This window comes from Trichosurus vulpecula, chromosome 7, assembly GCF_011100635.1.
Source record: "Trichosurus vulpecula isolate mTriVul1 chromosome 7, mTriVul1.pri, whole genome shotgun sequence".
Taxonomy (NCBI): domain Eukaryota; kingdom Metazoa; phylum Chordata; class Mammalia; order Diprotodontia; family Phalangeridae; genus Trichosurus; species Trichosurus vulpecula.
The window spans coordinates 106,062,537-106,089,188 of NC_050579.1; the positions used below are offsets into that span (position 1 = coordinate 106,062,537).

The 26,652-nt window shown below is 39.9% G+C and overlaps 1 protein-coding gene across 1 annotated transcript in view; it reads right to left on the reverse strand.

Moving 5' to 3' along the window:
* The window catches only part of MTHFD1L (methylenetetrahydrofolate dehydrogenase (NADP+ dependent) 1 like), a 193,368-nt gene extending 170,550 nt beyond the window's left edge, over nucleotides 1-22,818 (reverse strand). The window contains exons 1-7 of the mRNA XM_036769181.1: nucleotides 22,715-22,818; nucleotides 13,124-13,208; nucleotides 10,083-10,133; nucleotides 9,936-9,989; nucleotides 7,282-7,406; nucleotides 4,613-4,713; nucleotides 1,432-1,568 (exon numbers count right to left, since the gene is read on the reverse strand). Coding sequence (XP_036625076.1) covers nucleotides 1,432-1,568; nucleotides 4,613-4,713; nucleotides 7,282-7,406; nucleotides 9,936-9,989; nucleotides 10,083-10,133; nucleotides 13,124-13,208; nucleotides 22,715-22,722 — 561 coding nt within the window. The 5' untranslated portion in view covers nucleotides 22,723-22,818. The remainder of the gene's footprint in view (nucleotides 1-1,431; nucleotides 1,569-4,612; nucleotides 4,714-7,281; nucleotides 7,407-9,935; nucleotides 9,990-10,082; nucleotides 10,134-13,123; nucleotides 13,209-22,714) is intronic.
* Nucleotides 22,819-26,652: the final 3,834 nt, after the last annotated feature.

Sequence of the window (26,652 nt, forward strand, 5' to 3'; positions counted from 1 at the left end):
AAAAAAATTACATCTGTGAGGCTGGTTCTATACCACAGATTCAATGAAAGTATCAGCACGTACGCTGGAACAATGGAGAACAGGGCTCAGTAATTTTTTTGCAAAAGATCATATATTTTCCAATTCCATGAAGGCTTAAGATTGATTGTAGAGAAGTGAAGGGAGAAGGAGTGGAACAAAGGAGGAGGGCCAGGATATTCAGGGGAGAGGAACTCTTTGTCCAAGTATTGGGAAGGGTGGGAAGTGTCAGGGGAGAAGAGAACAGGCTGCTATGACTCTCTTGCTCTAATGCACAATAGCCCAATCTTGACAGGGAAACATACTACAGACTGCTGGCCCCATAATCAATCAGATCAGGCCTCACCATAGACTGGTCAGCCATGAGAACAATAGTTGGACATTGAGCACAGACATTTAATAATAAATGCATGATGACTATTGAGTCTAGACTCTCCAAGACAGGATAATCATTCTCTTTTTAATGGAATAAAATGCACTTAGATAATCCAGTAAACTCCTAGACCCATTTCAGTAACAGAAAAACCCTACATATAAATTATGTCCTCAACTAAGCTGTTGTAACTTAAAATAAGTTGGAGAAAAACAGCTTAGTACAGAACTGTGATATGTGGAAGATGACTATACTTGGGAGGCGAAGACCCACTAAAGCATCCATCCACTTTCTGACATAAATACAGGTTACTAGGAGAGAATCACACATTGTAAATGCATTAAAAAGATTCAGTACAAAGGGCTATGTGAGTGGTAAACGCTCATTACCAAAGTGAGGAAGAGTCAGGGAAGGCTTCATGGAGGAGACAGCATGATTTCAGTTGGGCTTTAAAAGATTCAATGAGCAAAGGGCCATTGTATGTTGGGAACATAGAGAGAGAAGGCAGGGTTTATCATGTTGAGGGATCTGGTCAAGCTTTGAGGCAAGGGAAAGTAGACTTCATTCAGCAGACACAGGGAGTCTGTTCACAGAAGAATTCTTCCCAGGTATTTAATAAGCTCTTTTTATGTTGAGTGAGCCCTATCCCTTCTTTTTTTCTAAACACAAACACAATAGAGCACTCACTCTCCTCTCTTCTTCCCCAATTCTGGCTGGATGGTCCACAGTCTGACTCCAGGGAATGAAAGCTCTCTGTGGGGTTCGGCCCCCCAATCCCACCTCCAATAACGGCAGTTCAGTTGTCAGCTTAAGACAACCTATTTGATTTACTTGAAAATACCTACCTGTAAACCCTAAGCATTTCTGGTTTTGAGGCTGGCGCTTTCCTGTGTAATGGCCAATTACTCTTCATATTTTCATTTCCTTGGGAGGGTATTTGTTACTCAAAAACATCAAACTTCACAATCTACCTTTTCAAAAACTTTTAGGCTCAATTCCAAATTCTGTCCTGCAAGGGCGGCCCCATGCGGGCTATTTACCTTGCTTTGAAGCTGAGGAGTCTTCCACGGGCAGATCATTGTCATGGCTCCCTTCCTCTGGAACAGACACTGGAGGGCAGCTTCCAAAGGTCCATGGGCCCCTACCACCAGCACCTTCTTCCCATCTATGATGAAATCTGAAACATAAAAAAAAGTTCCAATCTATCTTTATCATCCTTTTCTGTGAGTCCTAGATGTGAAAAAAGGAAAACCCCACTTTTAACATTAAGCCAGTTGGGACTAATCTATGATGGACACTCAGCATGAGAGCAGTCTCTCTCAGAGTGCTCCCTGGGAAGGAGGATGTTCTGTTCTCCCCACCCCCAGAACAGGCTGTTCTGAGGAAATAAACTTTCAGGTTAACTGATAAAAACCTTTGTTTTGTTTCAACCCTTGTTACTGGAAATACTTCCCTATAATGCATTCTACAAATGTACCCTCTCTATCCTCAAAGGTATAGCCTATGTATCAATGGATCTGTGACCTTACTGATGTGGTTAATTCCTCCACTGGTACAGAGTGTAACCAATCCCCACTTTTCTAAGTCTTATGTAATTATTGTTCATATTTTCCCATAGGTCTTCCAAAGAGAATCTACCCAATATGAGAGAAGCCTTCCTCTGGCTCTTTTTTTTTTATAGTGGCAATGTTAATAGGGCAATGTTTAGTTTGTCCATCTTATTCCTCCTTTTCTGAACATAATTTTCTCATTCATAGCCTTTATGTCCATGAAAAAATCCACAAAAAAAATATGCTTACAGAACATAATTCTCTCCTGCTTTTCTTTTTACTTTTTTGGGGGGCAGGGTAATTGGGGTTAAGTGACTTGCCCAAGGTCACACAGCTAGTATATGTGTCAAGTGTCTGAGGCCGCATTTGAACTCAGGTCCTCCTGACTCCAGGGCCGGTGCTCTACTCACTGAACCACCTAGCTGCCCTCCTCTCCTGCTTTTTAAAAAAATAAATCATGAAGGCTCTTGTAGTACCTTAGGGTGAACTGTCTGAATAACACGTATGAGCTGACCATCATGTAGGAGGTATAAGAAAACTGGGCTTTCTGTGTGCACTGACCCCAAGACAAATCCTGGAAGTATGCCTGATATAATCTTTCTGTGTTGTCACTTTTCTTTTTTTTCCTTTTAAAAGTAGATCGCTTAAATAAAATTTGAGTCCAGTTAATCAAGGCTTTATGTATGCTATGATTAAGTATGATTAAACAGCATATTCAATATGCTATACACCCTACCTACAATCATTTATTCACTAAACTGAACCTTGTGAAGCAGAGAATACCAATATCTATATATCAAGGACCAGTGAATAAACTTGAAAATAATCACTGAATGGCAGCAATGCTTAGAATGAGGCTCCTCCCTGAAAAGGCTCCTGTAGGCTCCCATTCATTGAACTAAATAAACTATAACTTGTTGTGCAGTGGAAAAGATGCAGACTGAGTCTGAAAAGACCCAGGCCCTAGTCTAGGCTCTACTAAGAGCTAGCTGTGTGACCTCAGGAAGGTCACACTTTTCCTCTATGGGCCTTAGTTTTCTCACATGAAAATATGTAGCACAATAATTCTAGGAACCTATGCTTATTCAGGACAGCCTTTTCAATTAGCACAAGATGGTGGATTTTAAGGAAGCATTGTTCTTCAGCATGTCTGCTCTGACTGCTTCTGGGAGAAATTGAGTATCTATCTGAAAGCATTTTTTTTTCTTTCAACTTCATGTCTTTTCCTTTCATATGATATTGTTAACTATACCAGGTATAAAAATTAGCCAAGAATGGATAACTATAACCTCCTTCCCCCCATCGCTCCCCAATTAAATGATTTCAGGGGGTAAAAAAAATGAAAGTTCGAGTGAGAAAATGAAAGTAACTTTCAGATTTCAATTAGAATCTCATAAAAAGGTTACCTTTCCAAATATGTAAACATTAATGTCATGCATAACTTTTCACATGAGACTTTTAGAGGAGAGAATACTAGATTTGAAGTCAGAAATGCTTGAGTACCAGCACTGTAATTACTTAACTGGGCAACCATAAGGGAAAATATTACTTAATCTGACTCTCCATTTCCTCATGTATAAAATCAAGTGAATAATACCTGTCCTGCCTGATGTATAGGGTGTTGGAAAGATCAAATCAGAAAGCATACATAAAGCTATTTGTAGTATTTTTTGATATTTAAACAGTGCATTAAGGTTTGTGTCTGAGGCAGGATTCCAACTTTGGTCTTCCGGATTCCAAGGCCAGCCCTTTTATCTGCAGTCTCCAAGGAGAGTAAGACAGGAGGCAGCATGTGTCACGCAAGTCAAATCATCTCCCCTCAGACTCCAATAAAAACTGCGTAGAAACTCTGAACCCAAGAGTCTTGGGAATAGTAATGGTCCCCAAACTACCAGACCTATTCCCAGGCTGACCCATTAAGTTATTATTGAGGGAAAAATCATGGTACAGAAGTGGCCCGCCTTACTCATTTCCACCAACAACAACTGCTGACCAATTACCCTCAGTGGACAAAGGGATACAAGAGCCCTAGAAATGCCAGCACAACCCAGACCATTGTTCTAGCCCAGCCACTCCCACCAAAGGTCAAACAACTGACATGGGGCATTCAGGCCAGCCTAGTGGAAGCAGCTCCCAAGGGAGTGACAAGGGGTAGCATATGACAGGCCAGTCAAACCACCACTGCCACCCTAACCACCATCTCCCCTCAGACTCGATGGAAAAATCCCAGGTCCCTGAATCCAAGAACCTGGGAAACAGGAAACAGTGGTACTTGTTGCTACAATGTTATAGAATGCTTACAGCTATCATGCTGGGAAAGCAATCCATGAGGAGATAGCTTGGGAACTCCTCCTGCAGGCACCATGACCACAGCTTATGAAACCCCAGAAAAGAAAAGTCCTGGCCACCAAAGTCCTTGGCACTGTCGAATGGTTCAGCTTCAGAAAACAGTATGATTTTATTGATAGAGATGACACTAAAGAGGCATTACCACTCCTATAAGGACCATGGGACATTTTCATCTCACTTGAAGCTCAATCCACCCGTCTTTCTCCTTCCCTTCCTTTCCATCTCACTTGCAGTTGAATCTTTCTTCCTTCCTCCATCCTGCCTTCCTTCTTTCTTTTACCACTATTTAAATGACAATTAGTATTATTACTTTTGCTATTACCTGATTTCTCAAGAAGTTCAATCGCAGCTCTGGCAGTAGGCGAAACAAAACATTCATGGGCATCGCCGCGTACCAGCTTTCCCAGGTTTACATCTGTCACCCTAAGGCATAACACAAAGAAATAGGTAAATGAGACAGTAGCAAATACTCAACTAAATTCGACATAAAGAAATTTAAAGGAAATATGACCCAGTACCTGATAAACTGAATGATTAAAAGATTAAAAGTGAGCAGAGAATGAAACAAATTTACTTTGCAATGAACTTTGCTAGAAGAATCTTCATTCTGACCCCCACAGGCCAACAAGGAGATAGCAATGGGAGTTATAATTTAGTTTTCAAGCCTTAAATTCATGCTAAACATCTAGCCTTTGGACAACCTGGCGGAGTCAAAACTCATATAGTCACCTCCATGTGCATTCCATTTCTGTGACTTATCTCCATAGGACCTTGGCAAGTCACTAAAGCTCTGTTCCCTCAGTTTCCTTGACAGTAGGACAATGTAATAGATGATTTCTAAGGTTCCTTCCAGCTTTAGAGCTATGATACCATGAACTTTTGGTACAGAAATTACTTTAAGTAAGGGTAAAATGGGGGAGGGGGAGTTGGTTTGATTTCTTTGCCAGTTAAAATTCAGGCCATAGTAGACTCAAACTCTCTAAAAGTGGCTAACATGAGTTGAAGGCCTTGATGCAGGTTCTTTGCAAAATAACTACATTATTTTTTAAAAGAATTTGTCATGTTTTGCTACTTAGAAAATTTTAAAGCCAATGCCTGAAAGTGATAAACTCACTTTCAAGTTTTTGAAGTTCTCATCCATCGAGGCTAAAGTGTATTAATAAAGAAAGAATACATAATATATAAATTCCCTGTTTTCCATTAACCTAATACAGGGCTTGATTCAAGAAGGCATGTCCCTATGGCACCTCGAAATTTCATCACTATGCTGTGTGTTAATTATTAGATAGTAAACTTTGGAAAAAGATTCATAGTTTACTATCTAATAATTAACACAAGGCACACATATTCTTTTTATCTAGATATATTTATTAAGCTCCAGGCCCAGCACTCTATCCACTGTGACACGTACTTGCCCCAAGTGTTTGATACCACCTCCAGAATCCCAATACATAACAGAAATGATTGCTAGCCATCTGTCCTTAACTAAAGTCAGTGTTAGGGTGTAATGTTAATGCAATGGGGAGATCTTTCCCATCCATTAATAGGCCTATGTGACCTGCTTGAGTCACATGGAGCCTGTGGTAGGAGGAGCTTGCTGAATGAATGGAGCAGAAAGTTGGAGTGAGTTGGAGCTCGGAGAGAGAGAGAGCAGAGTAGCTAGCAGGAGTGAGAGAGGGAGTGATTTTGCTTGAGGGAGCTTGTTTGTGGGGAGGCCCTGAGGGAGGGAAGGCCCGGGGATGGCATTGCCCCCTGCATTGACAATATGTATAGATTTCTTTGTTGCTGTGATGGATTTGGCTTTCTGATGTTTGAATAAATGTTTTGGTTTTGTCTCCCATGAAGAGAGTCTGTTCTATCTTGTGATTCAAACCTGGATATACACCAGCATATTTACAGCAGCCGCTGTGGGTATCGCACTGGTGATATACAGGACCTAAGCAAGGAAGATCTTAAATGTTTCAGGTAGCTTGTCCTCTTTTAACTGAGTATAGGTAGTGAATTTAAGAGAATCTTATCACATAAAAATCAAGCACATTCTTATAGAATATTAGTAACAATAAGAAATCGTAAGAATTAGAAATTCCATTTACAATAATATTCATTAAATCTTTGGGAATTAACTTACCTAGAAAGCCAAAGTAAAGAAAGCCAAAAAATTGTAATAACTGAAATAAAGGAAGCCCTAAAACGCTAGGAAGACAATCAGTATTTATGGATGGGATGGATTGTATCAATGCAATTAAAATGCATTATTTCGGATATTTAAATACTGATTAAAAAATAGAGAGAGGCTGCATGAAATAGTGGTTAGAGAACTGGCCTTGGGAGTCAGAAAGAGCTGGGTTCAATTCCACCTATGATATATACTGGCTGTATGACCCCGAGCAAGTTATTTAATTTTTGTACTCAAGGAATAAGTTGCAGTTAAGAGACTTCTTTACTGGGAACAAAAAAAATTTTTTTTAAACAGGGTAAAAACTATTTTAAATAACAATCAATTTTCTTAAAAGACAACATGAAAGCAGTATGGTAGAACAGAAAGAGCCAGAGGACTTGGGTTTGACTCTTAGCTCTACTACTACTATGTGACCATGATTTTGATTAAAAAGAGAACCTTTTATGGTTGTTTTTGTGGTCCTGAACTGGACTGGAAATGCTGTGTATACAGTGCTGCTGGGAAATTAGGGCCCTGGGTGGGTAAATCACAGATAATCAAGGGAGCAGAAAGAGAGGTAATTTACTAAATGACGACTTAGTGATTCAAAAGAATATCTCATCAAAAATTATAACTTGTTCCTTACAAAGACTCAAATCACCCATATAGCTTCCAGGATTTCTCAAGTTCTCTTTTTGACTTGACAGTAAACACACACAATAGAAAATTTAGTGAAAAAATTTATGTAATAAAAGTGAACAACAAAAGCCATTTAATTTCTCTGCACACTTAATAAATGTCATATTCACTGAATGACTACAGTGATTTCTTACCCATCCACATCTTTGTCTGGTTTCAAAGCATTCAGTATCTTGTGGCTAAATGAGCTGATGGAAAGCTGAAGAGCGAGACCATGAACTCTAGCATCGTTGTTGAGCTTCAAGATTTCATCTATAATCTAAATAGAAAAATATAAAAAAACTAGCCTGATTAAACAAAAAACCAACAACCACACATTTAATAAGAAGCATTTTGATTTAAAAGTTAATTCCTGTTCTGTGCTGAATGTTGGGTAAAAAAGAGCAGTGTTGAGTTGTCATTCCCCTCTTTCTTTTTCTATGATATAAAATTTGAATAAAATACAGCAAACAAATAAATAACAAAACAAATATTATATTTTTTTAAAAAATTAAACAAAATGTTAAAAAATTTAAATTCAAAAAAATTTCAATAAAATCATAAACCCTCTATTGTTCAGGGAATATGAGATTTCCTTTCTGTGATTCAATTTGATTTTACAAAGACTTGAGTCCCTCTCTTTGTAAAGCCCTGTGTTAACCTCCACAGAAGAAAAAAAGCTAAGTTTACGATGTCAGCCCTGCCCAAATGAGAACACAAAGTTGGAAGAGAGATAGAACGTACAACAAATAATAAAAAACTGAGCATGACCAGGGCTTAAGAGGTACAAAGGGCTATTCTCAGTGTTCTCTCTACTCTGCCAGCCGTAGAAGTTAAGTACCACAGGAAGAGGACCAAGAAGCAAACTTATTATAATTGCAAAGGGCAAACCTCTATTAATAGATTCATGCCTTGAGCCAAACACACATAAAATATTCCACAAAATAGTCAAGAATGGAGACAGATGTAGTCTTACAAGGGCAGAGTCCGTACAAGGACTATCACCTACCTTGTTCTGTACGCTATGCCATCCAGTGCAACCTCAGATCTTTTTTGACTTGCATATCAAACTGTTAGCTCTAGTTGAGCTTTTAGACTGGGCACCCATTGCATGAGGACTTTATCTGGTAGGGGACTCCCAGAATCACAAAGGGCCCCTTAGATGGTTCAAGTCCAACCCATTCAGTTTTACAGATGAAGCAACTGAGGCTGCAGAGCATTCAAGTGATATGTCCATCTAAGTGAGTAGCAGAGCTGTAACTTGTCTTCTGGATCAAAGACGAGCATCTTTCTACTATGCCATATTGCCTCCATAATTATCTATTTTGTCAAATGTTGGCAATATTTCTCTATCATAAATTTTCAAAACATATTCCCTGCCAAGTCTGATGAAAAGCTGAAGACTAAATACCAATGAAGCACTCAATGCATACCAAGAAATGCTGGCCTACTCAACCTCAGAGAAGAGGCCCCTTTTCATGTCTCCCATCCAACCCTAAACATAAAAAAAAATGAGTGAGGAATGCCAACCTTACTAGCTACTTCTGAAAGTGAATCTCTGCATCAACAGAAGCAACTAGAGGCTTGGCCCTAAGGAAAATAATCTAAGGTTATTTAAGTATTGGGCAACTAAGTGTCCCTGTCAGTGAGACTCATCTGCCTGAGTTCAAATCTGGCCTCAGACACTTACTAGCTATGCGAATCAAGGCAAGTCACTTAATCCTGTTTGCCTCAGTTTCCTCATCTGTAAAATGAACTAGAGAAGGAAATGGCACACCACTCCTGTATCTTTGCCAAGAAAACCCCAAATGGGGTCATGAAGAGTGAGACATGACTGAACAACAACATTTAAGGTATTCCGTTTCCTCTTGTTAATCTGAGCAGTTTACGTTTCTGTAAATATTCATTCATTTCACTTAGATGGTCAGTTTTACTGACATATAATTGGGCAAAATAATTCCAATAATTGCTTTAACTTCATCATCATGGATTGTGCATTTACCCTTTTCATTTTTGATACTGGTAATTTTCTTCTTTCTCAAAATCAAATTAATCAATGATTTGTCTATTTTATTGGTGGGTTATGTTTTCTCTTTCATAAAACCAGCTCCTAGTTTTATTTATTATTTCAATGATTTTCTTACTTTCAGTTTTATTACTCCTTTGATTTTCAGGATTTTCATTCTGGTGTTTAATTGTGTATTTTAAATTTGTTCTTCTAGTTTTTTTTAGTTGCATGTCCAATTCACTGATTCTACTCTCTTTTTCACTGATATGCTCTTTGAGAGATAAAATTCCCTAACTACTGCTTTGGCTGCATCCCACAAATTTTGGTATGTTGCTCCCCTAAGAAAACAGAATACTATTGCTTCAGATTATCCGTCCAAAAGTCACCTTAAAGAGATATTAACCAAAGTAAGCCAACAAGGCCTCATTGTTTGAGTTTTCTATGGATCAACTGGTTGCTAAGGTGCTAGAAGGAAGGAATTGCATCTTATCTAACCTTTATCTCACCACAGTATGTTGCTTTGTACAAAACCTTTAATATAATAAAAGCAAAATGAAATTAAATAATGGAAATTTACACTTAAAGGGCCTTTAGAGATCATCCAACCCAATATCTCATCATTTTAAAGATGAAAATACTGAGCCATAGTGAAAGAACAATACCAAGGTCACAGAGGTGGAATTGAAAGACTATTTCTATCAAGTAGAAGAGCTATATTCCTTTTAAATTCTTAGCCACAAGAAAGGGCTGGATCTCTTCCAGCTTGGCAATATTAATAAAAGGAAGACAAGAGACCATTACCTCATCTTCACTGCTGTCAGGAGGCAGGCAAACATGAGTAATGTTCAGACCAACCTGAAAAGAAAGAATCAAGCTTTTTTAGAAACCTAAACATATAATTCAAAATTATAATTTTGAACAAAGGGAACAAAAATGTCCAATCCTTACCTCTTCAGCCAAGTTCTGGTTTATCTCCTGCATCCAGTTATCATCACCTACCTTAAGGGGGGAAAAGGAATGTATATTAAAACACACATAAAGGAACAATATGTAATTATTAAGAATAAACCTCCAGAGAAAGAACTGATGGAGTCTGAATGCAGATTTAAGCATCCTTTTGTAACTTTATTTTTATTATTTATTTTTTGATTTGTGTTTTCTTTTGCAACATGGCTAATATGGAAGTATGTTTTGCATGGCTTCATATGTATAATCTATATCAAATTGCTGGCCTTCTCAAGAGTGGATGGGGGAGAGGGAGGGAATCTGGAGCATAGAATTATAAAAAATGAATTTTAAAATTTTTTTTTACCTATAATTGAGAAACATCTAACAAAATATATAAAAATATATTGGGGCAAAAAGGAATGTTTTTGATTATAGAATAATTAGAGGGGAAAATAAGGTATATGCAATATTTGCACTTTCCTTGAAAGAAACCATGAATTGCATTTCATTCATTGTCAGACCTCTGATCCAAACACAGCAGTAGCATCAGTATCACTTCACAGATGAGAACACTTAGGTCAGAAGTCCATGAACTAGAGACTGGGGGAGAACCTAAATCTTCCGACTCAACCTCTTATCACTGCCCTAACATTATTTCTATGCTTTATAAGAGACATGAGCACCTAGTGCTGTGACTGGTAGATAACAATAATAAAGTAATAATAAAAATATCTTAGCATTTATATAGTGCTTTAAGGTTTGTAAAGCATTTTACAAATATTATCTCATTTGATCCTCACCACAACCTGGGAGGCAGGTACTACTGTTATTCCCCTTTGACAGATAAGGAAAGTAGAGCAGAAAGAGATACAGTTACCCTTTCCACATCACAACATTCCCCATCATTTGATATATATTCTGAGGGTCGGCATAAGAAATTAGATGGGATTTTTTTTTTTTTTGGAGTTTGGCAGATGACAGGCAATGACAGGCCAACAGATGACAGAAAAAGTTTAGAAACTCAGAAATACATAAAATGTATGTATAGTATTGTATAATATCAACATATTTTATCTTTTAATACTGTAAACACCCCAAAAGAAAGAATTCAGACTATTTCTCTGGTACGAAGGGAAGACCAAAGAATTTTATGCAGATTTTCTAGATTTTGGGGCACCATGCCCCTAACCCAAGATGTGGAAGGGATAACTAAAATATTTATTGAATTGAATAAAAATTTAATCTAAGCATACTTAAAGGTTTCAAGTATAGGTGAATACTCTTCTCAGTACTCACATCAGAATGTCAGAATTTCTTAACCAGGGGTCCACAGAGCCTTTAGAATTCGGGTGTGGGGGAGGGTGTCTAGTGATTTAGGATGAGAAAAAAACCTACATATTTATTTTCACTAACTTCTAATATAAACTTATCATTTTCTTCATTTACTTACAAATATTATCCAGAGAGAGTCCGTAACATAAAATGGTTAAGAACCTCTGGCTTAAGTAGAAACTACTTTCTTGGTGGGGAACGCACAGGGACACTAGTACCAGTGCAGTGTGATGGAGAGGCAGGCCGCAGGCAAGAACACAAGGGTGTCTGTAGGTGGCCCAGGCAGTCAATAAAGAAGAAAACAGGGCCAGGGGCTCGACACAGATAAATAGCAGATAGCTGAAACTTTTACGAGGACTGAGAGGTCACTTGAGGTATGAATGAATTTTGGAGAATTTGGGCCCCAGAGTCAAATTTAGGAAGATCTATCAGCAAGATTACTGTAGTGTCCAAGCAAGAAGGAACCAAGTCTTCCAAAGGCAGCATTTCTTTACTCGATACAGGAATTCTGAAATTTCTTTGCAAGTGACAGCTCCCAGACTAAAGGGTGTTTACAGTATAATGGGAACTTCAGAGGCCTAAGCCTTCATGTATACAGTGCAGCATGCTGGCTTCAACAATGCCCTGGCTGGGCGCAGTGAGGTGGTGCAGTGGATAGTGCACCAGACCTGGAGTCAGGAAGATTCAATTTCCTGTGTTCAAATCTGACCTCTGACACTTACTAGCTGTGTGACCCTGAGCAGGTCATTTTTTTTTGCTTCAGTCTGCCTCAGTTTCCTCATCTGTAAAGTGAGCTGGAAAAGGAAATGGCAAACCACTCCAGTATGTTTGCCAAGAAAACCCCAAATGGGGTCAGACATGAATGAAATGAATGATAATAGAACCAGCTCAAATACCATCTTCTTGACCAGGTGGCTCCATGCAGGGGAAGGGTGAAGAATTCCATGAGAAAATTTCAATGGCAGTAATAATTATGATTTAAACATATTTAATATTATAATAAGAAAATTTGGGATTCAATTTTATTATCACAATTTACTCAAGATAAGCAGTGCATGGAATTGGCTAAAGTCTGCAAAATTAACCCAAGATATCAGCTACATTAACTGGTTGGTTCCTATTCTATCAGTCTGCAAATTTATAGCTTTAGATATCAGTTATTGTTTCCCACTAGTTTCCCGTTTTACTTGATACAGATTTTCTCCCTTTGGCCATTGTTCTTTGGTCTGTAAACTATGACCTTCCCTTATTTACTCTTTGAAATTCTATTGTACTCATCCTTCTTATGTAATTCTAACTTACATAATGTTGCAGAGCATGCTGCTCAAGGGTGACTGATACATACAGTGAGTCTATGTATAAACTGGTTTTTATCATATCTCTGCACCGTTGCTGATCCTCAAATAATTTTTGTCACAGTAGGCACTTAAATACACTTGAAGCTTAATTTTTTTTCAGAATAAAAATAAGTGAATTTCTTTTGTTATGTTGTAGAACACTCCTTAGTCTCAATTCACTAAAAGAATATCCAATTTATGCACAAGTACTATAAAGATTGTTAGCGATCAGATCTTTTCAGGCTGCTTTAAAAATAAGAAAACCTAAAGCTATTTGTTCCTTCTTGATTTCAAAGCTAAGCTTCCACAAATAAATTTTTAAAATGGAAATATATCATAAAACAGCTTCTGAAACAATACTCTCAACCTTACCTGGACAATTGCAAGTACTGGCTTAAAGGTAGGGTTTCCTTTTTGCAATAAACTCAGAACTTCTTTTGAATTCTGAATTATTTCTCTGCAATGAGAAGAAACACAATTCAGCTAAACATCTGTTAACAAAAGACATATTTCAACAATGTATTAATTTGTCAAAAATATATTGTTGTCCTTTGTTCTCCAAGAGGACCAAAACGACATTCCTATGAGAATCAAGTTACAGTGCATCTGACTGTGGCTGATCAGACTGATAGACACTTGAAATGTTCTACCACAAGTAGTCCATGTGAATGTTTTTGCGGTGGATTCTCTAAATTTGTGTTTCTTTTGAGCTGCTTCAGTTCTGCTTTGCTTACAGAACATAGCACCTTCTCTGATTAGGGTATGCCATGCTGGGTGGTCTTGTGTCAATGTCCCTAATGTCACACAATCAATTCTAAAGTACTTAAGAGAGACCTTGAGAGTGTCCTTGTATCACTTCTTGTGACCACCACGTGAGCTCTTTTTGCTATCAGCCCACTGCAGTTACACTATCTGCAGTAGAGTTTAAATGCTTGTCAGTTTAGTTCCGGAAAAGAACTCAGTGGCTGGTATCTTATCTTGCCAGGTGATCTTCAGAATCTTCCTAAGGCAATTCAAATAGAAGCATGGCACCAGTATACCGTTCAGGTTTCACAGGCTTAAACAATGAAGTCAGCACAACAGCTCTGCAGACCTTCACTTTGGTAATCAGTCTAATACTTCTTCTCTCCCACATTTTCCTGCAGAGTCTTCCAAATACTGTGTTAGCTCTGGCAAAGCACGCATTAACCTCATTAAAAAGGTGAAATAACATGGTGTGGAAACAATGAATTTTAGGGTGGCAGGAAAAAAAAAACTACAATTAGCAGTGGAAGAAAACATTAAGTACCAATTATGTCCAGATCACAATACTGGACACCTAAAGAGATGAAAAATTTGGTGATTAGCCCCTATCCTCATAGACTATGAGCTCAATCTAATAGGGAGATAAAACAATGGAGAGCTCTTGAAATGATTTATTCCACAAGTACATTGGAGAGGTACAAAAAATCATTACCCAGAATGAAAATTTTAATTTTAATATCTTCTAATCCATATATGTATTTTTTTAGAATACCATCTGATTTCAAAAGATAGCTAGAGGTTGAGAATTGAGGGGGAGGTGGAAATGTAGAGATAAATGAAATCTATATTCATTAAGTCATATATTCATAAAGTCATCTATAGACTTTTTCTAGGAATTTGGTTGTGAAAGAAAGAAAAGAAATTTGGCAATGAATGACTTGAGAATTGTAGTAGAGTCAATGAAAAGTGTTTAATGATGGGGAGAACTAAGCATGACTGTGGGATCAGGAAAGGAGTCAGAAGCTAGAGATACATTGAGGTGAAAGGGAATGACCAAAGGGGCACAGTCTCAGGGTTGATAAGATCTGGGGTTCAAATAGAAGGGTTAACCTTGGCTAGAAGGGTTAGCATTTTCTCAGAGACCTGAATCAATTAGGAAGAATGGGAAAAAACAGATTTTGAGGGACAGAGAAGAGGGAGCATCATAATTGCAGTAGGAGTAGAATTCTAAGAGGCAGAGGCAAGGAAAGAACTATATGGGGTGTGAGGAAAAGGAAGAAAGCCTAGAAAGAGCAAGTATTTATTCCACAACTTTCCCTAGGATCTGGGGAGATACGAGCTATGTATGCAATGAATTTTTTAAAGACAGTTACTAATAAGGAAGACAGCTCCGCTTTGTGCAATTTTTGAATATTGTTTTTAACAATACATAAGAGCACCATTCCCAGAGGATTTGTTCATTGAAATGCATGAAATTTGTTAACTGAAAAATTAATGTTTCTCATTACAACATTTAGCAAGGCACTACTACATTAAACCCTATCAGCCAGAGTTATTAACCATTCTACTCAGAAGGAATTTGGTTTTTCAAATTTCTGTTTAGAGATAAAGTAAGTCATTTAACCCTGTTTGCCTCAGTTTCCTCATCTGTAAAACGAACTGGAGAAGGAAACGGCAAACTACTCCAGCATCTTTGCCAAGAAAACCCCAAATAGAGTCATGAAGAGTCAGACATGACTGAACAACAACGAAAGTCACAAATGGTTAACAACTCTTGATTACTTGGTGGCTTGTTGCCTAGGCTGTGGATTAGGCAGTGTTCCTTTTCTTCCTCTAGCTCCAGACTGCAGGCTGCTGTACTTGTGACTAGCATCTCCAGAAGAGAGTTGACAGGAAATAAAATGGAGCGTTACAAGAAATCAACCCTTTTCTCTTGTGCATTTGTTAAACACTCCCACTCAAGCACATCTGGGCAAGTAGGTCAAGGGCAATAACCAAAAGAAGGGCTAGACTGGACTTCAGCTACCCTTCCACTATAAGGCACAATTCGTTAAGATCAGAAACAAGGTTCTTAAAGAGCCTTCCAGTGGGATTCTAAGGCTTTCTCCTTTCTTGAAGTTTAGTGATGATTGTTTAATTAGTGGTAATGCCATATACCAATTGATGATAAAGGCAACCTCTATCTCTTGACATCCCAAATCTGAGATTTTATACAAATTGTCAATAAGCAAGTCACATTTACTCTCTGGAACTCAACGTTGGGGAGATGGGGTGTGGGGAAAGGGGTTCACACTAGGTGGTCTTTAAGCCCTCTTCCAACTCAAAATCTGTGCCTCTAAGACAAGTTTATACATACTATTTAGATTTTATAACATTCATTCTACTTAGTGGATAGGGGGAATGGAGGGGAAGATAAAATGTGGTGGATAAAGTAAAGGACTCCAGAATCACAAAGGTAACAACAGCTCATACTCAATTCCATATCAATTTTCTTTTAAACCAAAGATCCTTTTCTAAAAAAGTCTATAAGGCTCATATTTAATCATCCAACAAGCAAGTAGGCTGATGTCTTTGGATAGTAGAACACTTGGAGGGGAATAAAGGTTAGAAATGGTCAGGTTATGTTTAATCCTAGCAGTAAATGGGTAGATGCTAAAGCTCCTTCCCTTTTATTTGAGAGAGTTCAACAAAGGCAGGGTAGATAGCTAACAAATGGCATTTACATTTGCTTCTGAGTTTAGAAAAGTTTAAAAGAGCAGCCTGACAAACTGGAATCAGAGCTTATCTGGCCTAGAAGGTCCCCAAGACTAGAAGATGCAATGTATAGAATAAGAAAAGCTTGATATGGCTTTGTTTAATATGTGTATGTGTGAGCTTGGAGAAAAAAAATCCACAGTACTGATATGTAAATTTCTCACAAACAGAACAATTTAAATGGACTTTGGGAGAGATGTTGACCTTATAACACAATGATAACAATATCAGAAAATATCTGCAACTAATTTTATGATTCACCTCTTAAGATCCTTCCTCAATTAGCTTTGGCAAAAAAGAATAACTCGATCTTTCAGCTTTTTCAGTTATAAAAAACAACACCTTGCTCCAAACCCCACTTTAAAATATAAGTTCTTTCTGAAAAAAAGCAGCAAGGTGGTAGAATGGATAAATCACCATGCCTGCAGTCAGGAAGACTTAAGGTCAAGTCTGAATTCAGACACTTAGTAGCTATGTGACCCTGAGCAAATAATTTAATCTCTTTGCTTCAGTTTCCTCAACTGTAAATATTTGTATAATAATATTTGTAAAGTGCTTAGCATAGTTCCTGGCACATTTTTCCCTTACTCCTCTGAAAATAGTGTATATGAGGTGGCACAGGTCTTTCTGACTCCAGACCCAGTGCTCTATCTGCCGGACCACCTAGCAGGCATATAATAAGACTTTGCCTATAATTCTAACAAGTTTCCCAAGCCACCCTCACTAACTATATGTGGGGAGAAGGGAGAAGAGGCAGAGAGACAGAAAATGTAGATACAGGATTTCAAAAATTATGCTCATCTGGTAAATGATATAAGATCTAAAAATAACTTGAGGGTGACAAGGGAGTTTTACACACAAGATTTCTTTTGGGCCTTTGGGTGGTTTTGCCCCAAGGTTTTACCGGAAGGGGAGAGAGGAGGGGACAACTTTAGTGCTTCTTTCACTTTCCTCAAAAGACACAGAAAGCTATAAAGAGTTCTAACAGAGTTCTCCAGGCCCCAAGCTTTTCTTCCCCTCCTTTTTGGGGAGGCTCTTTCAATTAGTTAAGGCTGTTCACATCAACCTAGGAAGGCAAGTGCAATGAGGAAACTGAGGCTGAAGTATTGAATGATGAACGAATAAAGAGGTTAAGTGACCTGAGCCATGGCATACAATGTCAGGAACAGTGTGAACTTGGTTTTTACTGACTCCAAACCCAGCAAAGTATCCACTAGGGCGACTAGATCATGATGCCCTCTGTTAAATAATGTTTGTTAAACTGAAACAAAGTGAAATTAGGTTTAAGGAAGGACAGAAACTTAGGTTTGATTTTACCTTGGTACTCTGAAACGGCCTGAGCCTCCTTTATTAAGACAGGGTGGTATTTATTAGATAGTTTTAGATGGTTTCTGAGGTCACTTCCAACTCTATACTTTTAGAACTATATAATTATAGTTTCTAGTCTTATTTAAGCTCATATGATTTTATTTTAGGATTCAAGATTGTTCCATTACTTACTTGAAAAGAACAGACTGTTACCACAAATCAAACAATGTTTCTAATGGTGAATTTTTCTGCCACTGTTTTGGAGATAACTTGGTCCACTACCAACCTCTGGGATCAAGGCAATTAAAAAGAATAGAGATGTGAAGTTATGGATGAGGGTTGGGGGCAGGCAGTGCCAGACTGCAACAGTAGTTAATAGCTCACATTTATATAACATTTTAAGCAATTTGCACATATCTCATTTCAAATATAGAACACGGAAATCAAAGTCATTTCCAGGGTGAAATCAACCAAAACAATCCATAAACACTTTATTCAGTGCTTCCTAGCTTTCAGGCAGTGTTCTAAATAGTGGATTTAAAATGAGTAATATATAAAAGCACCAGAAGGGCAGGTAGGGGTTTAATTGTAAGGGAGATCAAATGCAAACCAAGTTTACATTTGCACCTAGAAATAATGGAGGCAGGTAGGTGGCTCAGTGGATAAAGGCTGGGCCTGGGAGTCAGGAGGACTTGAGTTCAGATGTATCCTCAGACACTACTAGGCAAGTCATTCAATCCTTTCTGCCTCAGTTTCCTCACCTGTAAAATGAGCTGGAGAAGGAAATGGCAAACTACATCAGACATGACTGAACAACAACAGGTAATATGGAGTGCTGAAATTTACTATGAGGCAAGGGGATATTATAGTCAAATAATATTGGTTTGTTAATGGTTCCTTTCAGCATAATAGTTCCCTTGTCTATTTATTTTTGCTTTGTCAATACGATTGCAACTCTTGTTTTTTTGGATTCACTAGATGCATAGTAAATTTTTTCCCATCCTTTGTTTTATTTTGTGTGTCCTTATTTTTAAAATGTGCTGCTTGTAAGCAACATATTGTGGGGTTTTGTTTTCTTATCTAATCTGTCAATCTTTCTGGTTTATTGGATTGTTTCCAAGTTACATGTGGTGTGAGAAATATGTATATTCTTTTGCTGCCCCATTTAAAGTATGCCATAAGTCCTTTAACTCCCTAGGAATTTTAGCTCCCCCTCCCCACCCCCACCCCCCAAGACAGCACAAGTAGATGTTTCAAGCACCAAATCCCCCAGGCCACATCCAGTGCAAGATCCCTTCATAGCCTAGCTCTTCAGGAAAAAGATTTATCAGTTGAACCCCCACCCCCTCCCACCACCTAAGAAAGGTCTCTTTCCTTTTCAATTCTTTCACTTTCTACTTCACTCGTTCCCTTCGAAGTTCTTCTTTCTGACACAGAGATTATTTTCCCCTTGTTGCTAGTCTTCAATTTGACCAGGACACATTACACACTCCTCTCTAGCCCTGTGCTTCCCAACCCCCCTTTCAAGTACCCTCCCATGTTGCAATGCAGTCCAACAACAAAACAAAACATTGATTCACCTACGGGCAGGATGTCACCCAGTTCAGTTTATAATGCCTCATGCCTGCCTTTTCACTTACCTCCACCTGACTTCTGGATTCACCCTTGTCTCCTTATGTATATTTAGAAAAAAAGTGTCTTACTGATCTCTGTTGTCATCTTGTGACTGCTGCTGTCCTTGGCTGGAGCTATTTACTCATCTCTGACTTTCTGTTTAAGGTGTCTGAGAAGCAAAGAATCAGATGGATCTTCCCACTAGATGAGGCTTTTGCCTGAGGCCATAATTTACTTTATGGCTAGGCCCAAATCTCTAGGCTAGGCTACTCTTAACCTAGCCTAGCCTTCCACTGTCTGGCTACTTTCCACCCTTGATCCTATAAAAGTGTGTCTATGCCCAAATCTGTTACCCTCCCCTAGCCCATTCTCTTGGTTCCTGGAGTCTGACCTTACCCCAGTCCCATCAAGCTCCTCCTTAGACTTCTCCTCAAGACCTTCCCTACACCCTTTCTCCCATCACTCCAGGACCATCCTACATCCCTCCCACAAATCTATCTGTATATACAGTTTTATCTTGCCTCCATGAAGGGGCTCAGACTCAATCTAGCTCAGATTGAATCTGGCCAGCTTGTGAAAACGATGGTGAGATTTCTCAAGACTACCCATTATGGTGAATCTGTAATAAACTTTGTCTTTCTTTGGCTGTGAGAAGGCTTGAGTGGAATTCATTCCAGCAGGAATGGTATTTTGGGGTCTCGACCACCCCTAAAAACATGGTTCCCTGACCTCATCAGTGTTTTTCTTCTCTAAAAATGTTTCAAACACTTCTTTATTGTTGTTGAATAGCCATCTTTTTTCATGTACTGTTAACCCTATTATTCTTCAAAAGATATTAGTCCATTCCCTTCCACATTTATGGTGGGTGCAGAATCGTCTTATTATTCAAACTTATTATCCTTTGTAATCGCAAGTTTCTCCCAATCTGTTGTAGAACTTGTTTCTGAATTGAATTATAACCACTACATGTCTTCGAGTTTATAGCCTTTTTTTTTTCTGGAGTGAAACTAAGTTCTTTCAACTGGTATTTCATTTTTTATGTTCAGAAGTTCTGGACAGTTCTCTTCTATTATTTCCTGCATTATGGTGTTTAGGGTTTTTTTTTGGTCATTGTTCTAGTGTGTTCTTCTGGGAGATCTATTGTAGATTAGGTTGTTTCTAAGCATCTTGTCATTGAGATTAGAATGTTGATTGCATAGTGAGCATATTGTTTCAATGTTTGCTTTTTTGTTTTTTAACTTTTCTTCTAGATTGTCCTTTACTTCGATATCTTTGCATTCCCAATCCCTTCCAACTATTTTTACTGTGTGGTCCTTAAATTCTGCTCTTCTAATTCTTTTCTCCTTTGGCCCACTCAGGAACAGCATGTCGTGGTTTCATATTCTCACATTCCACAAAGTTCTGTCCATTCAAGTGTTGGCTCCTTTTCCTTTGGTTTGCAGTATTTGCTCATAGATGCTTCAACTTATTTACTGGTAGTGTAGGTCAAAATTAGCTCTGTTCTTAATGGTTTCTGGGTAGATTTATCAGTTTACATTTGAGTTTCCTTCCTGTCTGGTATTTTCAATATGGGATTCTGCTCCCACTCCCCCACCCCCTCAATTTTCCCATATTCACTTTCTGATTTTGTCTCTTCTGATGGTGGTGGTTTTCCTGGGGGCTGTATCTCAAAGCAACCCGCCCACCTCCCACACCAAAATTCTCTGCCCCAAGTGACTTTGGGGTGTACATGACTGACCTGTATGCTGTAAGCTTTCCCTTAGGTTTAGAGGACCATGAACAAAACAACTTATAAATAAATAAATAAATAAATAAATAAAAGAACCCTTTCAGCTCTAAATCTATAATCTTTTCAGTCACCTCCAATATCTGATAACTACACACCACCTAAGTCTGGAATGGAGGGGGATCAGAACCAATTGGGTTCCCTGGTTATTTTTTGGCCGTGGCCAAATTTGCTGAAACCATCTACTTAGGCCTAGGCACAAAGGGGTTGCAATTTCTGTAGGGGGGAGGTGTGAGGCCGGCGCACACACCCACAAACAGCCACTGACTTGAAGTATTTGTAGTAACTAAGCCATCATTAATTACACTGAGTCCCAACCAATCTCTACAAACATGTATTAGACGCCTACTATGTGACAGGCAGTGTGTCAACCAAAAGGCCTTAGCTGTAGAGCTACTACACCTGTTCTTCAATTTCTGACTATAGTATGAGATGATTAACCTTAATGGAAAGAAGGCTCGTTAACGTTTCCAGGTGGGTAGGGTACAGAAGCATGGGTCCATCAGCCGAGATGGCTTAGGGGAGGAGTCCCCCGGGTACTAACAAGTTCAGGCATTTTCCGGGCTAAAAAAGGTTTTTTTTGTTTTGTTTTTTAAACAAAACACAAGTTTTAGAGTGGCCGCTTTCACCCATTTGCTGTGTCCAACGTTTTAGGATTCAACAACCCTACCCCTACCCCCAGTGCCTCATTAGCTTGCATTGTAATACCCAAACCTCGGCAGTCCCTAAAGACACCTAGTAGTCTTTAACCTTACTTTTCCATAGGAAAACTTGGTATGCAACCAGATGTAAACATACCCCACCGCTAGAGTTAATTGGGGGGGGGGGAAAGGCAACAAGGGTTAAGTGACTTGCCCAAGGTCACACAGCTAGTACATGTGTCAAGTGTCTGAGGCTGCATTTGAACTCAAGTCCTCCTCACTCCGGGGCCTCCTGCGCCACCTAGCTGCCTAGAGTTAATTTTTTTAAAGCCGTAAATGCACCTAGCCATGAAATCAAGCTACTAAATATCCTCTCCTGGACTTTTTTTTTTTCAAATATTCTGAGACATGACTCAAGTCTAAGGGCTGCCAGGGCAGGCTGACCACTCATTGCCAGTTAGTGCCTCTGGATGGGGGAACAAACAACTTTCTAGCCAGGGAGCGCCGCCCGGGCGTAACGAGCTGATTCAGAGCGGCCAGGAAGGAGGCGTATGCGTCTGCGATTGCAATGGGGATGGGTCCCCCAACCCAAACTCCGGGCCTTTCTCCGGAGCAGGCAGCTGCCGTGTGCACAAGCGGGGGATGGCGGGAAGCAGAGAGCTGGCAGAAGTCTGATAGGCCTCCTCCTTCCGTCTTTAGCAAAGCGTTACGCGGTTGCATCAGAGCCAGCGCCGAGCTCGGGCCGGCGCGCTCGGGCGCACGTGGGGAGCTGGGGCAGCCCCTCGCCAGCACCCTCGCCTCTACGCTCGGCACGGGGGGCACCGCAGGGCTCCCCCGAGATCGCATTCGGGACCTCTCTCCGCCGTGCTTGGGCAGCGGCGGGATGCACATACCGGTCCCGCGCGACATCCCGGCGGCGGCCGGCTGCCACATCAGAGGCTTCAACAAGTAGTCACCAAGCACACAGTCCCCTCCCCCACCCCCGCCCCGGGCTGCCCTCTCGCCGCCTAAGGGGATGGGATGGGATGGGGGGGGCGCAGAAGCGAGGCCTCGGAGCCGACCCCATCTGCGCCCCGGGCTCCGGTCCGGTAAAGTTAGCGGGCTGAGCGAGCTTACCTGACCATGGCGTCCGGCCTCAGCGGCGCTTTCCCTCCCGCGTGGCCGCTGCTCCCGCTTTGCGGCTCCCGCAGCCGCCGCTGGTCGAGCAGGCCCTTGCCCGCGCTGCCGCCGCCGCCGCTGCCAGCCCGGCAGGGCACCTGGAGGCTCCCGCAGGGCGGGAACAGCCGCTGTGCAGGGATGCTCTGCCGGCAGCCTCGAAGAGCGCGAGGGGCCGGGGGCTGCTGCGCCCAGCGGAGTTGTCTGAGGAACCCTGGCAATCTGGTGCTCATGGCTGGAGCCGGTGCTGCCGCTGTCGATGCTGCTGCCGCTGTCGATGCTGCTGCTGCCGCCGCCGCCGCCGCTAGTGGCTGAGGAGCCAAGAATGCTAGCGAGCTGCGAGAATCCTCCTGTGGTGCAGAGGTGCCGTGATGCTGTCGCCGCCGCAGCTGCGCAAGTTCCTCAACCCTGGGGCTAGGGGCCGCGCCGGACAGGGCAGGGCTGGGCAGGGCAGGGCAGGGCGAACTCTTGGGAACTCCCGAGCGAGAGAAGCCGCAGTAAGCGAGCGGCCCTTCCTTCTTAGGGGACCAAAAACCAACCCCTAGAGGGCACTCCACCCAGAAGATTGGGCACGCCTGCCAGCTCGGGGACGCCCCGGGAGCTCGCATCCAAGCTGGCCGGACCCCAATTCTGAGAGAGACCTTAGCGTAAAATAGAAAGCAAAGGAAATCCTGATGCGGTGTAAACTCCCGGTGCAACTACACGCTATCCTTTTAGCCGGGACTGTTGGCTCCTGTCTACTGCCCGGGGTTAAAATAGAAAAGAAAAACTTACAAACTAACAAGTATCCAGTTAGCCCCAGGCTTTTGTGAAAATAACCCCGGGACTCGCAGACTATAGATTCCTAGGGATCTATGAACTCAAATGGGGGAAAAATACATCTTGATTGATAACCTCTAACTTAAATTTAGCATTTCCTCTAGTTATTTACAGCACATTCAAGGGGGTTTTTAAATCTCTAGGGCTTGGTCTTTGTCCAGTTCTTTATTCATTTGACCATATCTGCCCGGAGTAAGATGAATTTTACACTAAAAATGGAATTTCAGAATCTGAATGGTACAAAAGCGAAAAGGAAACTTTCTCTTCTTGAGATAATCATTGTTAAGGACCAATAAATATTAGATTTTGTTGAACTTTGCAGGTTGTGAATTCAGTTGTCCTCCAACTTTATGCCCCCCTTAAGGACTTCGTAGCATTCCCCTGGCACATTTTAAAATTCTCACAGCCTGGACGGGCCAGGGTCTCGCAATGGCCATCTCGCCTGGGCCATCTCCAGTCATCCTGGTGAATATCAGACCACTGGACCCAGATGGCTCTGGAGGAGAAAGTGAGGCTGGTGACCTTGCACAGCCCTCCCTCCCTCAAATCAACATCAACTGCAAGTCATGTCATCATTTCCCTGATGTCATGGTCCTCTTCAAAACGAAGGGCAAACACGACAATTTTAAGATTGTGTTCCCTCAAACTTTTGGATTCCAAAGCTACGTTTTACCCATTAACCTAGTGAAGAGAGACAGAGAGAGATACACAGAGAGATAGAGAGACTCAAACTCCATTCCTACAATTTTTGGAAGTGCTTCAGGACTGGAGGCAGTAAGAGGTCCTGGACAACCCATAAACTGGACTCTCAGATTCTAATATTGAAGAGTAAAATTATTTTAAAAAGTTGACATTATGGTTAAATTGACATTAATGAAACCAGGTTACTAAAGGCTAATCTTCCATCAATAGTCAACCAATAGTTCCAACTATATCAATATTTAGCAATTAATTTTTAATTTGGCTGGCCTTGCTTATGAAAATTTAATCTTTTTAAGAACATCATGGGCTGTGTTAAATATTTGGATATTGAAATTCAAAAACATTGCATATTTACTTTATTTTATTCCAATAGATATATTCTGATCTTTCCCAGCATTTGAATTGTTTGTTGACTGACTTGAGAAAGTTTTTTGAAGGTGAAGAATGTACTAAGAGTGACCCTGACATTTCTAGCATTTCCTTCCAATTTCTTTGCAATGTCATTTACTGGTATTCTTACATGGAAGCAACTTGGCAAAGGGGCTAGAGGGCCAGCCTCTTGTCCAAGAAGACCTGGGTTCCAGGACTGCCTTTGACAAATACTTGCTATGAGACCCTGGGCAAGGTATCTCTCCAAGTTGCGGAGAAGGTACGTATTTACATTTCTGAAATTTCCCTCTGCAAATGAAGTCACAGGTCCAGTCTATTTTAGCCCCTAATTTTTACATTATAAACTCATAAAAGCTCTAAGATTTCTTTATTGCATTACAAGTTTTTAGACATTTTTCATGAACATATTTCCCTTGGGATATGGCATATTTATTTAAATTTAGCTTGGAAGAAAAGCAAAAAAAATATGAGGAGCTAGGTTTAAGAGTACATACTTTATTTTTAAACAAAATACGTCATGAAAAAGTGCAACAAGAAGCTCTAGGTCTTATCCATAGGACAAGATTCAAGGCTAAAATGTAACATGCACACACACACTCGCGCACACACACACACAAACTTAACAGAAATGTTGAGGAAGTTACTTCTGTCATGAACCTTTCTCGCTGGTGGAGATGAGCGTAGCTGCTCTTATTCTGATATAGAACCATAAACAAAATGCAGTGAATCGGAGAGCTCTCTAGACAACGTCTTATAAACTTTTGCTCTTTACAATGTAAGAATCTCTGTGGACCAGATTCTTTGTGTCAGATAAGTGTTTTGCCTCTATTATACTAAAAATGTTACTTAAAACATGTTACTTAATGCCTGATTATATCACCTGTACTCATGGCTCATTGCAAACTAACTTTTAAAAATTATTCACATTTTCTTTCCTCTGTGAGGCTTTAGTTAATTCACATTCTTCATCAGTGACACCAATTTTCCTGTCACCAATTTCTTTAAATTAAACATATTACTAGAGCTAATTCAAAACAGTTTTTGCCTTAAGGTCGAATAACACAAAGGGATATCTCTCTGGTGGACTGACAGCGTAGTTGAAAATTCACTTTTAAAAAGACTTCAGAATGGTTCTTTGCTCCACCCTAACTCCCCCTCAAAAAAAAAAAAAGTCAAGGAATATGTACTTTAAGTACAGTCTGGATGAGTTTATATTCAGGAATGGAATTGACTTCAGGCTACATATTCCACTAATATTAGTATTTTAACAATCCTGTTTCTCTTTTCAATGAGCATCAGATAAAATTAGGATTCCAAGCAGTATGATACTAACTGGCCCTGGACATCTTTATTGCACAATTGAAAAAAATTTCTATAAGCAAATAGTTCAAAGTTAATTGTCATGGGTGTGGGAGTAGGAGGTATGAGTATCTAGTGTTGGCTTTAGGCCAATTTAGCTACCTATAGGACCCCACTCCCCAAATAATTCTAACATGTTTCATGTACTCCAATTATATAGAAAATGGCATGAACTGGCCCACTGGAAAACCTGTACACTGTTCTGACCCTCATCAAATGTTCTATCAGTCATATTCGTAAGATGTGAGATTACTTATTCCTATAGTTAAGGGCAATTAAAAAGAGAAATCTAAATTTTTTAGTTAATACACATTGATTCACACTATAATTTACTTTGTACTTTACAAACTTTGTTAAATAATGGGCATTGCTAAGGTTCGTTATCTTATATACACTATTTTAAACTGTTTTACTAGAGGCAGTTCCCATAGGTAGTATTCTATTAAGTGAAAATTGAACTTATTTAAAAAAATTTTTTTGAGTATCCAGTACAGGGATTTAATAAGACAGAAAGATACATTTCTAAAATGCACAGAACTTTTGGTTTGTTGGGAGCTTATACAGCAATACAACATATCCCTGGCCATTTGAAAACTAAGTTAAAGCATAGAACTGATCATTGCAGCATA